Raw genomic sequence first — 12,470 nt, 5'->3', positions numbered from 1 at the left:
CTGTTATGTGAAATAACTTAGCAGAACTTCATCTTTAGCCTTGGTCTCTATGAGGCTCATTTACCTTATTATATATTATATTTATGTATACAAAAAACACAAGCCCTTTTCTACACATTATTATAGTATATACAATATACAATTATCTTTCTATTGGTCGTAAATAGGACTATTTATGTAAATGTTCTTTTAAATTGCCGTAGTTTCACTTTTTGCGCGGGTACATATTAACAAACACACTTCTATTATTTATGTATTTTATTTAATATGCCAAACTAGTATAGCTTCTGTCGTATATACATTTATTTAGTTCCATCCTTGTGCCGTCCAGACCCAGCCTAGTCCAGCAAGGCGCCGCGGCGTCGTATGATGTGTCACGTTTAGTAAGCGGCGTACGTCCCATACGTACTGTCGCGATAGATGTTTCCATCATACGTCCTTTTTTATTTCGACCTTTTTTGTATATCAGTTGTAACTCTCAGTGGTTTGACTCCAGCGTCATCACCGCCACCCCTGTTTCTGCCTAATAACAGCAGTGCTAATCGCTGCTGTGTTCTGGTTTTAACGGTGTGGTAAGGGCGACATACTTTTTCAAAGCATTCCAGCCTAGTCCTCTGAGGTAGCGGCGCATCTATGGTCCACCTCGAATGGGACTAATCTTATTTGGGGTTGGTTACAGATACAAATGGGCAGCAGTAGCCATCTAACATCAGGTGGACTGCATGCTGATCGGCTACTCAAATATTTAAAAAAAAAAACATAGTTTTCGTCATCGTTATCTCGTTTAATATATCAGTCACGAATCTGGATGGAAAGGTGATAGAGTGTGGAAATCGGAGGTTACCACCGCCACACTTATTTTAGCGTTTAGCACTTTACTGGAAGGGTGTAAACTTAGACACCGACTGACTTACTCATGAGGCAACCATCTTCCTCCTCAGGAGTGACAACATTTCAGTCGGCTTCAGATGAAGTGGAACTTATTTTCTATGAGGAGTTGGTTACGGATGTCCATGGCAATGACACCATCAGGTGGTCTGCTAGTTTGTTAGTTATCTTTATTTTTACGTGTAACCTTGTCCCTCCAGAAAGTCCTACGTACGTTCCCGTAGTTAGTACTTCTTCTTGTTATCTAACATAACTGTCGTGTATATATCTTTTACTTTCATTTTAACGTCTTCATTCTTATTTAGTTTACACCAATATATTTATTTATCGAACCAATGTTTATTCATAAATAAGTGTTGGCTAAGTCTACGTTCTTCTAAGACACGTCACTTTTTAAATATTATTAACATTTAATAAACAATATCAAATGTTAATACATATTTTTAAAACTTAAACACTTAAAGCGTTTCTGATCACAAGTTCGTTACAGCGATGCAACTTTTACGATGTCCCTTTTAGTCCTTTTACATGCGTTCATGGAGTTTGTGATGATTATGCCATTTGTCGACGGAGTATGGTATTATTCTGTTTTTATTTAAATTGCTATACTCATTTGCATGTAGAATTTGATTGTTCACGTAATTCTGATTTACTTATATGGCTTTGATAGAGAATAAGTAAACTTGATTCTGTATTTTTATGGAGCATGTTGTTTTTTCGTGTCGGTTGATCACCCTACGTATATTACCTAATCTAAGTATACCTAATTTTAATACCTGTATCAAAATTATATGTAAAACCAAAACTTACAATAAAGTTTAGGTAGATAAGAAAGAAAAAAATATGTAAGTGTTACAGTTTGTAGATTCCAAGTATTGTAATTACCCAAGACAGTATTCTGTAAGAATCTTATGAAGTTCTCATATATCTATATTCCATAAAAATTGTGTTTTCTTATTGACTTCGAAGATACTTGCAAAATTGACAATATCAATTTTATATTCAATACAATAATATTATTATTGTATTTCATACAAAGTACAAATTACACATTTCATGTATTTATTGTACATGCAATAAGTACTCATTAATAATGAACTGACTTATACATTATATCTTGTAAAAATCGCATTTTTTTGAGGATGACAATAAAACAATATTTTTTGTCTATCATTCACACTGGAAAGATACGAAGTAGCCTTAGAGTATGTTACAATATAAAATATATACCAGACTCCAGGCACAAGAGATATTGAAAGTTAATTTAAAGTGAAGTCAAGTGAAAACAAATTAATTTCTGTGGAATATAATATATGAACATATATAACAAGCATGATCGTCATTTTGAATAAAATGGGCATGGTTTCCGATGCATGGACAATGTTTGAGAATGCAATAGGTATAAGTTCAGACCTAACCTGTTTACCCGTATTTGAATTTAAAAAAATATTGTAAAGAGATTAATTATATTACAATAATATTTTTGAATTATTCCTTTAGAATCCTTTTCTACAATCCAACTTCAATTTGTTAATTATTGAAAAATTAAGTCATTGTTTTTTACTTTTTTACAATTTTTAAATTTTGTATCTCTGTTCTCTATCTAAAATTCTCTTCAAAGTCCCCTTCAGTCACTTAAAGTGTATAACTCACTGGATAGAATGGCGATCGCTTTTAAATCAATGCAAGGCTTTGCAGCTGCGAAAACGTATGAATGGCTATTGATCTACAAACAAACGGACATCGGATCTACACTAAAATCACAAAAAAAGAAAATCCAAGAAAAATAATTATAGTACACGTCAAAATATGTTGTTTTCAAGAAAAGAAAAAACGGAATATCTTGGTTATTATCGTAAATTATAAACTTTATGTTGAACATTTAGAAAAAATGTGAAAGGAAAATTTTATTTTCGCTTTTGCCGGTGTTATTTTTTGCATAATTTTATATACAAAACAGCATTAAAATACTAGTGCGTCAATGTTGCACTTCGTTCGTGTTGTAGCTCTTTTAGCTCGGATGTGTAGCGAGCCGGCGGTCCGTTTGTCGTTAGGTCGGTGCGAGCGCTCGTCATTTAACAAAGTGATTATAACATGTGTATGTGGACAGGTAACCGCGAACAGCTTAAACTCGCCCCAGTTGACGTTACAAACGCAGGGCGCCGTGGGTCTGCTCGCGGCGTCCGTGCCGGGCTCGATGCTGCCGCTCGCCGCGCAGACCGCGCTCGTTGCGCAACTCAAAGCTGACGAGGAGAAGCCGCAGCCGGCGGTCAGTGGCACACGCACACACACATAGACACACACATAGACACACACTCACACACACACACACACACATACATACATACACGTACACACAGACACGCGCGCACACACACACACACACACACAGAGAGAGAGAGAGAGAAAGAGAGAGACGTACACACAGGCGCGCGTGTACACAAGCACACGTGCAACGTTAGATACGTGAGCGCAAACGCACGCACATACGCCCGCATGAATACCCGCTCATGCAAACACACACAAATACGCGCAAATAAATTTACTCATAATGCAACACACATAAAATATCTATACAAAGCTACTATATAATTTTACTCCTAACTTAAGTTTCAGATTTTTTTGAAAATACAATTTGCGGGCTTGCATACAAAGAAAGTTAGTAAAAGAAAAACCATCAGCCAATATCTTCAATTGACGAGTATCCTTCTGCTTCTCAATATATTTAATATATAGGTGCATTATATATTGCCAACTTTTTAATAAAAGTAACCAAATTTAATAATCAAACAGTACACAGATATTCTAACATACTTCAAAAATATACAAATCGAACAATTCTTACAATATGTCAAAGTGTCTAGAATATAAATAACATTATTCATTATACAGACGATAACGGTGCAGCAACTGCCGTCGCTGGATCCCGAGGTTCTGACATGTCCGGAGAGTCCGCCGATGCCCGCCGTCATCACCACCGCCGACGCCGGAATCTCTACCACCACTGGCATGGGTTAGTGCACACTACTGGAGCTAGGGTACCCGGTCACCGGGATCCCGTATCCTATATGCGGGATCTCGCTAATCCTGTTACGACAGAACTTGTCATTTTACATCGTAGAGCATTTCGTGAGCCGTGTTCCAGGGTCATTTGGAAGCTAAGATTAAAATTTGATTTGCCTCAGTTATGTCTCTCGATTTTAAATGTTGAACTCATTCACAAATCACAATTTATTTCCGAACTCTACTAACCACTCAGGATCCGGTAAATAACTATATCCCGCGGAATTGAGAATGTATAATCAATTGTTTAAACGGTCGTGGAAAACATCGCATAATATTTTAATCCCGGACCCTCTGCGTATGAGGCAAAATATTTAAAGTGTAGACTATCACTGCTTGAAGTTAAGTTAAGAGTAAAGTTGGAAATAACCGAACCAGGACTACACAACTGACGGTATAAAATTTCCAGTTGTTTTCCCGTTAATTATGCAGTAATTACTAATTTTCTCCAACCAACCAATACACTGTATTTTGTAGTAAATAGTAGTTACATCTAATAATTATTTAACATAACATGGTACTTTGCGAAAACGTCTGTCACGTAATGTAATCGTTTTATTGCACGCCGATCAGACTCGCCGATTTTGATCGAGTCGTCGAAGTCGAGCCCGACGAGAATGGACAGCTCGACGAGCACGAGCGAGACGAGCGTGACGGTGAGCAGCGCGGTGAGCAGCGCGGCGAGCACCTCGACGAGCAGCGTGACGGTCAGCGCGGCCGCGCCGAGCCCGGTGCCCACAAGCTCGGTCACCGCCAGCTTCTCTCTCAGCTCGGTGACCGCCAGCGGCTCCGGCAGCCCTGGCGCCACCAGCTCGCCGTCCACAAGCAGTGCGACGACGACCAGCCCCGCCACGTCGCAGGTAAGCCACAACTAAATTTAACGGCTACTAATCACCTACCAACGTTGTGGCTAGGATCTTAAATGCTTCTGATAAGATAGGAACTTTTCCCCAATACTTTCCTAGAAAGACAATGTTACTAATTAATTCGCCAATACCCTAGAAAGATAATTTACCTAATTAATCGTTTCAAAATCTTTATGACCATTTTCGTCTTCACTGACGATTATTATTAGTACTAGCATTAACAGTGTATCTTAGTTGTTTGTGCGACGGACTTTTAATTCAACGACTCATTATATCCTAAATTATATCGTTTATTCTTCATGTGGGTCGGGTAAATGCGCCCCCGAAGGATGCGTCCCTCGCAACTGTCCGTCAGGCTAGCTCCTAGCTAGACGGTGCATAGCGAAATCGGTTTAGTAAACGCGATATTACATCGAAATCAGATATATAATACATAGAGTACTTTCGTTTCAAAAATCCGAATTCTCAGGTCTACTTTCTAACCTACATTTTTTACATTTATATTACGCCTAGTTACGCCTTTGGCTTTTTAGTGAAATTCTAAATAATAAATTAGTAACTGGGCGTATCGCTTACTTAAGTACGAAAGCAAAAGCTAAAGTCTAGTGATAGATTGTTTGCTGTAGAAAGTAAAGCAGATCCCTCAGTAATATAAAGAACTATGCAACTAAACTATTACCATGGTTGCTTTCCTCGTAGAATCCATCGTAATATGTAAACGTAGGAGTACAGTACAGTTGTATATTCTCATTGAACATAGGAGCCCAGATTTAGCGTAAATAGGTATCGCCTTGCGCATAGCTGCCGTCGCGCCGCTTGCCCCGCCCTCTACTGGTACCGTAAGTACAAAGCACGCAAACAGCTGTATCGAGCATGTAGTGCGTACAGCTTAGCGACTATAAATATAATAAGGACTCACTCGAAACATAAAAAAGACAAAAAATATATTATGTAGTATATTACGATCATTCCGCGTCCATGCAACGCACACGAGAACCATTTTTTCTAAATCTTTTTATGCAATTAGTTGGCGCCTGGCAAATACAAAGTCAAGTCAAAAAAGTCATCGAGACACAGACACAGCCGGGATTCCCGCGGTCGCGCAGTAAGTCATGGAAATGTAAATGTTGCTTAATTGTGCGTCCGATCGGCGCATGAACGAGCTTTGTGTACCTTTATTTGCTTAGATAGTGTATTCGATTATTTTTGTTTTGTCGTCCTATATACATTTTTATTTGCTTCAACACACGATGGCATTTAAAATCTTCGGGGATTACGCATTCTCTGTAATATCCATTATGCAAATTTCAGACTTCATCGTCATTACATAATAAGTCGTAATCATAATTATGTAACTGGAAATTTAAAATTAATAATGAATTACGTATTTTAATTTAGTTAAAAAGGCTAGAGAACTTCCGTGAAAAATAAAATGTTAAAAGTTTAATAACCATAAAATGTCTGAAAAATAAGTATAAGTATGGCAATGCACATACATATGCTTAATTTGACGTAAAAAATATCTGTAATAGGTCTTTACGGGATTATTTCTCAGGGTTGTCGATTTTTTTTATAAAACATCAGCGTTTAGGCTCCGCTCATTCCAAATGTCTTAATAGAAAAAATACATTTGCAGCAGTGTTTAGGTATCACTCAACACACGAAGAAAATAAATTATTGATTTTAAAGGGGAAACACGGGTCCCTATTTCTATGCCTCCGTAGTCTGTCCGCGATGGGCAGATGAAAAATTTACAGAGTATCTACATTGGTAGGAAGTATAACAAGAAATAAGAAAACTACAAAAAAAAAAAAACAAAAATTCGGCGGAACAAACCTCGAAAATTTGGTGGTACGGAACTCTTTTGCGATTTCGACTCGCACCTGACAAATGATTATGAAATTCAATCTATATCTTAAATATTTAGACAGAGACAATAACAAATTAAAACAAAATATTGATACATATTATATCATAATCGTATCTATAAATAGATATAAAATAAATATCTTGTCTATTAAATTGTAACAGCCCTTTTATTTTTATTATTTTGTAACAAAAAACGTGACGCCCATCTTACTTTCCCTCAAAGGGCTCGTTTCACGTAAAAAATACGAATACACACACTAACATACACATACACGATGTCTTCGTAGTTAGAGATCTGTGTACGCAATACTGATAATGAACTAGTTTTTTTAGTCTATGCATCTACTGTCCTATTTACTTTTTTATATTTGGCTTTGCTAAGACGAGTATTACGCTTTCTGTCTCGGTAGTTATTACATATTCAGTAGAGCCTAGGGATAGGATAAATCGCTTTGCGTGAAGTTTATTTCTACGATACCTAATAGTCTGGTTTATCAGACATGTTATATACAAAGAGTATTTTTAAAACGCTAAAAAATATAATGGAAAAAAGTAAGTAAATTACCGACTTTGATAAATTGTCAAACAATTTTGATATTCATACATTTGAAACCAAAACATTATCAAAATTTTTCAACCAAACTTTGATGCTAGCAAAATAGTATAAAATCTAATATCTAAACGTTTTGTCACATGATGCCTAGCCCGCCAGTGAATACTTATAAACTGTGTTTCTTATAATTTATGTCCTAGGTTTTTTTTGTATCTTCCCTGCAAACTGTATATCCTTTGTTTATTTTGAAACACATGTGTACGTCTCTCCGACGCATGGTTGTGCTTACGCGTTTCTGAATTAGAATCGAGTAAGGTACTTATGGAACTATGTCTATTAGAAATATGTATATGTAGAGAAAGTAACCAAATGCGTCAGATTGTGTAGCTTACACGATTTTGTATTGAATCACGCCTGTTGTTAATAATATATCTAATAAATTTTGCCAATCACAGATCGGAATTTCAGTGTCTCGTAGGCACAAAATGTTACATATCTTCGATGGGCAAGGCTTTATATATAGTCTGATTAGGTGTCCAAAATGTAAACAAAGAAATGTCATTGTCAAAATTCGATTACAGGTATTGCAAACCTTAACAAATTAACAAGAAACGAAAACTTTCACAAAATTCAACATAAAACAAAAACTTAATAACTGCACACAATTAAAAAAAACGCGCTAAGAAAACTAGAAAAAATTCGAGTTCGATCACGATCACGAAAATGAATAATATCAACTACGAAACTTAAAAATGGCGGCACATAAAATGTTTTGGATGCCGATTGTGTGACCATTATCACAATTTAATTTTCTCTCATAAATCTTGTTTTTTATTATTATTACTGTATGAAATGAAATTGAGTTAATATAAATATTGGAAAATGTGAATTGATTTTAATTTATTTAGATTATTATTTTATTATCGATGTATTAATTTAATATTGTCAAAAATAAGAAACTGCCATTTGACACATATTTTCTTGATAGGTCAACACCTTTGTTTACATTTTGGACACCTAATTATGAATCGGACTATAGATGGTTTATTAATAATAGGCGTAAACACATCTTACGTGTGATGAAATGCTACATACTTATTATTCATGTGTTGTGACTCACTTGTCTAAGTCAGCGCTGTATAGGTATACTCCGAGATCGTAAACTTATCCATAAAGAACTATAAAAAATACTTCATTATATTCAGTCCACTATATTACTTTACTTGCCAATGTTTACTTTAAATGTTTGTTTTTTTTTTTTGGATTTCTTGTATTTTTTGTTATTGTAAAATAACGTTCATGCGTCTTAACAATAACAGAAAGCGATACCACGTAAATAACACTAAGCATTTGTTTGTGGAATACGAACAATATAATCAATTATATAAATTTTACGTAATTTTACCTTGAATCGGTTTGGTAATCGATTTATTGCAATTTGAACATAACTAAATAATATAATGGACTGAGTTTACACTCCATGATTGGTTACTTGATCTATAGTATTAGGATATTTGTATCTTGTATAGTCCGCGTAAAACTGCTAGTCCGCTCTGAATATAGAAATGAATCGCGTCGCCATAGCAAATTTTATGACTACACCTGCCCGCGACAACTTCAGAGCGGACTAGCAGTTTGGCGCGGACTATACATGCACTGAGTTATTAAGCAAGTGTTACACGATCATGTGACGACAGGTGGTGACGACGGTGGCGTCGTCGACGTCGTCGTCGTCGACGATGACGTCAGCGATCACGGCGCCCGTGTCGTCGGGCAGCTCTATATTCAAGAGCAAGAGCAGCCACAGCCGCCGCGAGAGCCACAGCACACACGGACAAAGCTCGCATCGCTCCGAGCGACATATAAGCCAGGCCACACATGGTATGTATCACTTCACTTTTACTATGTGGTCGGTAGAAAATGGGGGGAACCGTTTCGACGGCAGCAAAGAACAAACGGCTATCTACAAAATCACTACTTGTAGATATCCGTTTTTTCTTTGCTGCCGTCTGTTTAACGTCCTCTACTCCGGTCAGATTGGTACATTTCGAAGTTATTATTAACAACGAATCTTTGCTATCGTTTCTCGCTAACGAATTGAATGAATGTTTATCCAGAAATAATGTGAATTCCATAATTATTATTAAAAAAAGGGTTAAAATGTTATTATTAGTGTACTATAAAAATTGGTAATAAAATTGTGTGTACCAGTTAGAAAGTAAGCAAAATACTAAAGGAATTATTGACTACAGATAAGGGATTGCCGAAAGCAATGGTGAAACCAAACATCCTTACACATGTCATAGAAGGATATGTCATTCAAGAGGCTGGCGAACCATTCGCTGTGAGTATCATCACCTATATTGCTTCAAAATTCTATTAAAACGCCATTAACCATAATTGACATTCGTAGCCATTAATAAATGTAAATGATTTTATGATGTACGTAAAGAAATGTTTCAAAAAGGTTAATCGCCCCCTCCGGGAGTGGGCGGCGCCCGACAAGGATCACGATAAGGAAAATAAGTTGCAGTCCGAAGAACCGCCTCGTAAGTCATTGACGATCCATTCTATCGAAGTCCACTTCATTGGGAAATAACTTCGAACTAACAAGTCATTCACTTCTGCTACTACTAATTATCATAGTCTATACAACGAGGTAAGGTAGAAAACGCATCGCATGATCGTAGATAAAATTCGTCCCCGGAATGCAAGCCAGAAAAGTGGATTAAAAATAAAAAGTCTTTTTAATTTTCTAATACACGTCCTTTTAATTTTCCGGGTAATCTTGTGTGAATAGACTACAAATTCTTCCTTCTTCGTCTTTCCACCGAGCGACGTGGCTTAGCCATCATTAATTCTGAGAGTTAGGGTGCCTTTCCATCAACGATGTGCGAGGTAGCTAAGCTATGGATGTGTGTCAAATATATGATAGAATTACTTGGTTCTGACTAAATGAAATTTTATTAGAATTATTTGGTTCTGACTGAATGAAAATTCATTAGAATCACTTGGTTCTGTCTGAATGAAATTTCATTAAATAATATTAACTATTTTATCGGTGGATTTGACAAACATTCATAGCTCACTTATTACGCATATCTCTGGTGGAAAGGCATCCTTAATCTGACTATTTTCACTTCAAACAATTACGTTGAACTCAATGGATTGAGTACAATTGTTGCATTTGTGTGGTATTGATTCAAATCAAGAGTGCATTTATTATTTTGATGTGTAGCGATTTTGTAAGCTATTTGACTTAAGTATCCAACTTCGATGCGCCGACATTGCTTCAATTTCACTATGAAACACTTTTTTTGGTGATGGGTTTTCACTTTTTAGAACAAATGAACATCTATGGTTAACTAACTCTGGTAAGCGCACTGTACATTCTATTAATATAATTCACATCTTTAGTTATACATAAACTATGATTTTTATTTTTCTTAAAACTTTGTTCATTGTGTCCCATGCCTCTGTAAGTATTTTGCGTTTACGCAATATCTAAATGAATGGTTGTTAATGAAACCAAGATATGATTGGGTATAAAAGGTGGAGTATATTGTATTAAATACATTTATCAAGTTAGGATTAAAACTACTTCCCAAAAAACCCGTTACTGCGAAATAGTTTTAATCCTAATTTAAAAGCATGGATTTCCGCAAAGTAAAAATACATTTAACTATTACATACATTTGTTAAAATGTATCGTTGATATCGTATCACTGTCAGTGTATTTTCATGAGAACGTATTAATACTTAGGTAAGAAGGCGATGTTGGAGATGGAGAGAACGAGTTCTCGAATATCGTCGTCTAACGAGAGCACGGCGTCCACGCCGCTGCCCATCGCCGAGTCTCCCGTCGAGATCATGGACATCGAGCCCGAAGAGCCCCAGCCTAAGATACCCAATGCCAACAAGTGGACCGTGAGTCACCTACTTTCCATAAGTACCACACCTATGTTAGAGTCCGCGCCAAACTACTAGTCCGCTCCGAATATAGAAACGTGTTGCGTCGCAAATTGTAGATATTAGCGGGACGAAGACAGCGCGGGGCCCTCTCGGCACCCTCCGCTGCCCGCTCTCGCCCGCGGGTTGAGCTGCGTTACGCTGTTTGTCCACCAACCACCGATACCGAGCCGATACCGATAATGACGGCGCCGAAGTAGCGTAAATACATTTGCTGTAGCAGCTTGTCCACCGAACGTCCGTCACCCGAACACCGTCATCCCGGCCGCCAATATTCCGGGTAGATCGGCGTGACCGCTAGATCGGCACGGAGTTTTTGACGGGCCGATGTGCCGGCAATGTAAAACACATTGGAACTTGTCCATACACAGCCGTCACACGAGTGACAGCTAGAACAAAATAAACCGCCGATATCGGTCGCAGTAGACAAACTATCGCCGTCACGACATAATTAAAATCGGCCCGAAATAATCTCGTTCTCGGTGTCGGCTCAGTGACGGTGCAGTGGACAAACAGCCTTAGTGTGCTCTTACGTTATGGAGTATATGCTAACTAAAACTGCGCGCAACAATTCCAAAGCGGACTAGAAGTACTACTCTTGTCCTTATGTTGCAAGAAATGATTCTGTAAATGGGAGAGAGGGAACAATATTTCTCACTTTTAATTGCTGTGCATACTATATGTATTTTGATATTTTCGGATTTAAAGAGCGTAAGCGTAAGACACTCATCGACAGTCCATTTTATTTTTCCACTATTGGGAAACTGTCTCCTCTAAGTGTGAGAGGGGTTGAGGCGAGTCCACTGCGCTGACGAATTGGTAGATTTCACACAACTAAAACTTTAAAACTCCCGTGAGCGGCATCCTCAACATATTTTTCTTCGTCTTTTAAGCGAGTGATAATTTCTAATAAACTTTATCAGTCCCTAAAACGGTCAATACCGAAACAACTTAACCCACCTGCACCATCTTGCAATCTCCAGGTGTCCGAAGTGTGCGAGTTCGTCCGCAACATCCCCGGGTGTTCGGGGTACGCGGACGAGTTCCTGCTGCAGGAGGTGGACGGGGAGGCGCTGCTGCTCATCAGGCCAGAGCACCTGGTGATGGCTCTGTCCATGAAGCTGGGCCCGGCGCTCAAGATCGTGGCCTGTATAGACTCCCTGCGTCCTGAAGGAGAGAACCCCACCGCGGAGGTGGACTGAGGTGAGCTGGATATTGGTGATAGTCCCACGGCTAGGCATCGACGGAGCGTGGAGGACTTA

General features: G+C 37.8%; 1 protein-coding gene across 10 annotated transcripts in view; it reads left to right on the top strand.

The window, feature by feature from the left end:
* PH (polyhomeotic) overlaps positions 1 to 12,470 on the top strand; it is a 48,839-nt gene that overhangs the window by 30,793 nt on the left and 5,576 nt on the right. For 7 of the 10 annotated variants that reach the window (XM_073074942.1, XM_073074940.1, XM_073074943.1 and 4 more), the window contains 9 exons: positions 2,999 to 3,157; positions 3,781 to 3,901; positions 4,525 to 4,811; positions 5,845 to 5,922; positions 8,937 to 9,120; positions 9,492 to 9,583; positions 9,692 to 9,788; positions 11,003 to 11,166; positions 12,192 to 12,411. In XM_073074942.1, coding sequence (XP_072931043.1) covers positions 2,999 to 3,157; positions 3,781 to 3,901; positions 4,525 to 4,811; positions 5,845 to 5,922; positions 8,937 to 9,120; positions 9,492 to 9,583; positions 9,692 to 9,788; positions 11,003 to 11,166; positions 12,192 to 12,410 — 1,401 coding nt within the window. In that variant the 3' untranslated portion in view covers position 12,411. The remainder of the gene's footprint in view (positions 1 to 2,998; positions 3,158 to 3,780; positions 3,902 to 4,524; positions 4,812 to 5,844; positions 5,923 to 8,936; positions 9,121 to 9,491; positions 9,584 to 9,691; positions 9,789 to 11,002; positions 11,167 to 12,191; positions 12,412 to 12,470) is intronic. The other 3 variants (XM_073074944.1, XM_073074936.1, XM_073074937.1) reach the window with 2 other exon arrangements.

Source organism: Epargyreus clarus, unplaced genomic scaffold, assembly GCF_041222505.1.
Source record: "Epargyreus clarus isolate Ecla_fem2 unplaced genomic scaffold, WU_Ecla_fem_2.2 ptg000007l, whole genome shotgun sequence".
NCBI classification, from domain to species: Eukaryota; Metazoa; Arthropoda; class Insecta; order Lepidoptera; family Hesperiidae; genus Epargyreus; species Epargyreus clarus.
Note: the sequence above shows the minus strand (reverse complement) of the source record. Positions and strands in the feature narration are given on the sequence as shown.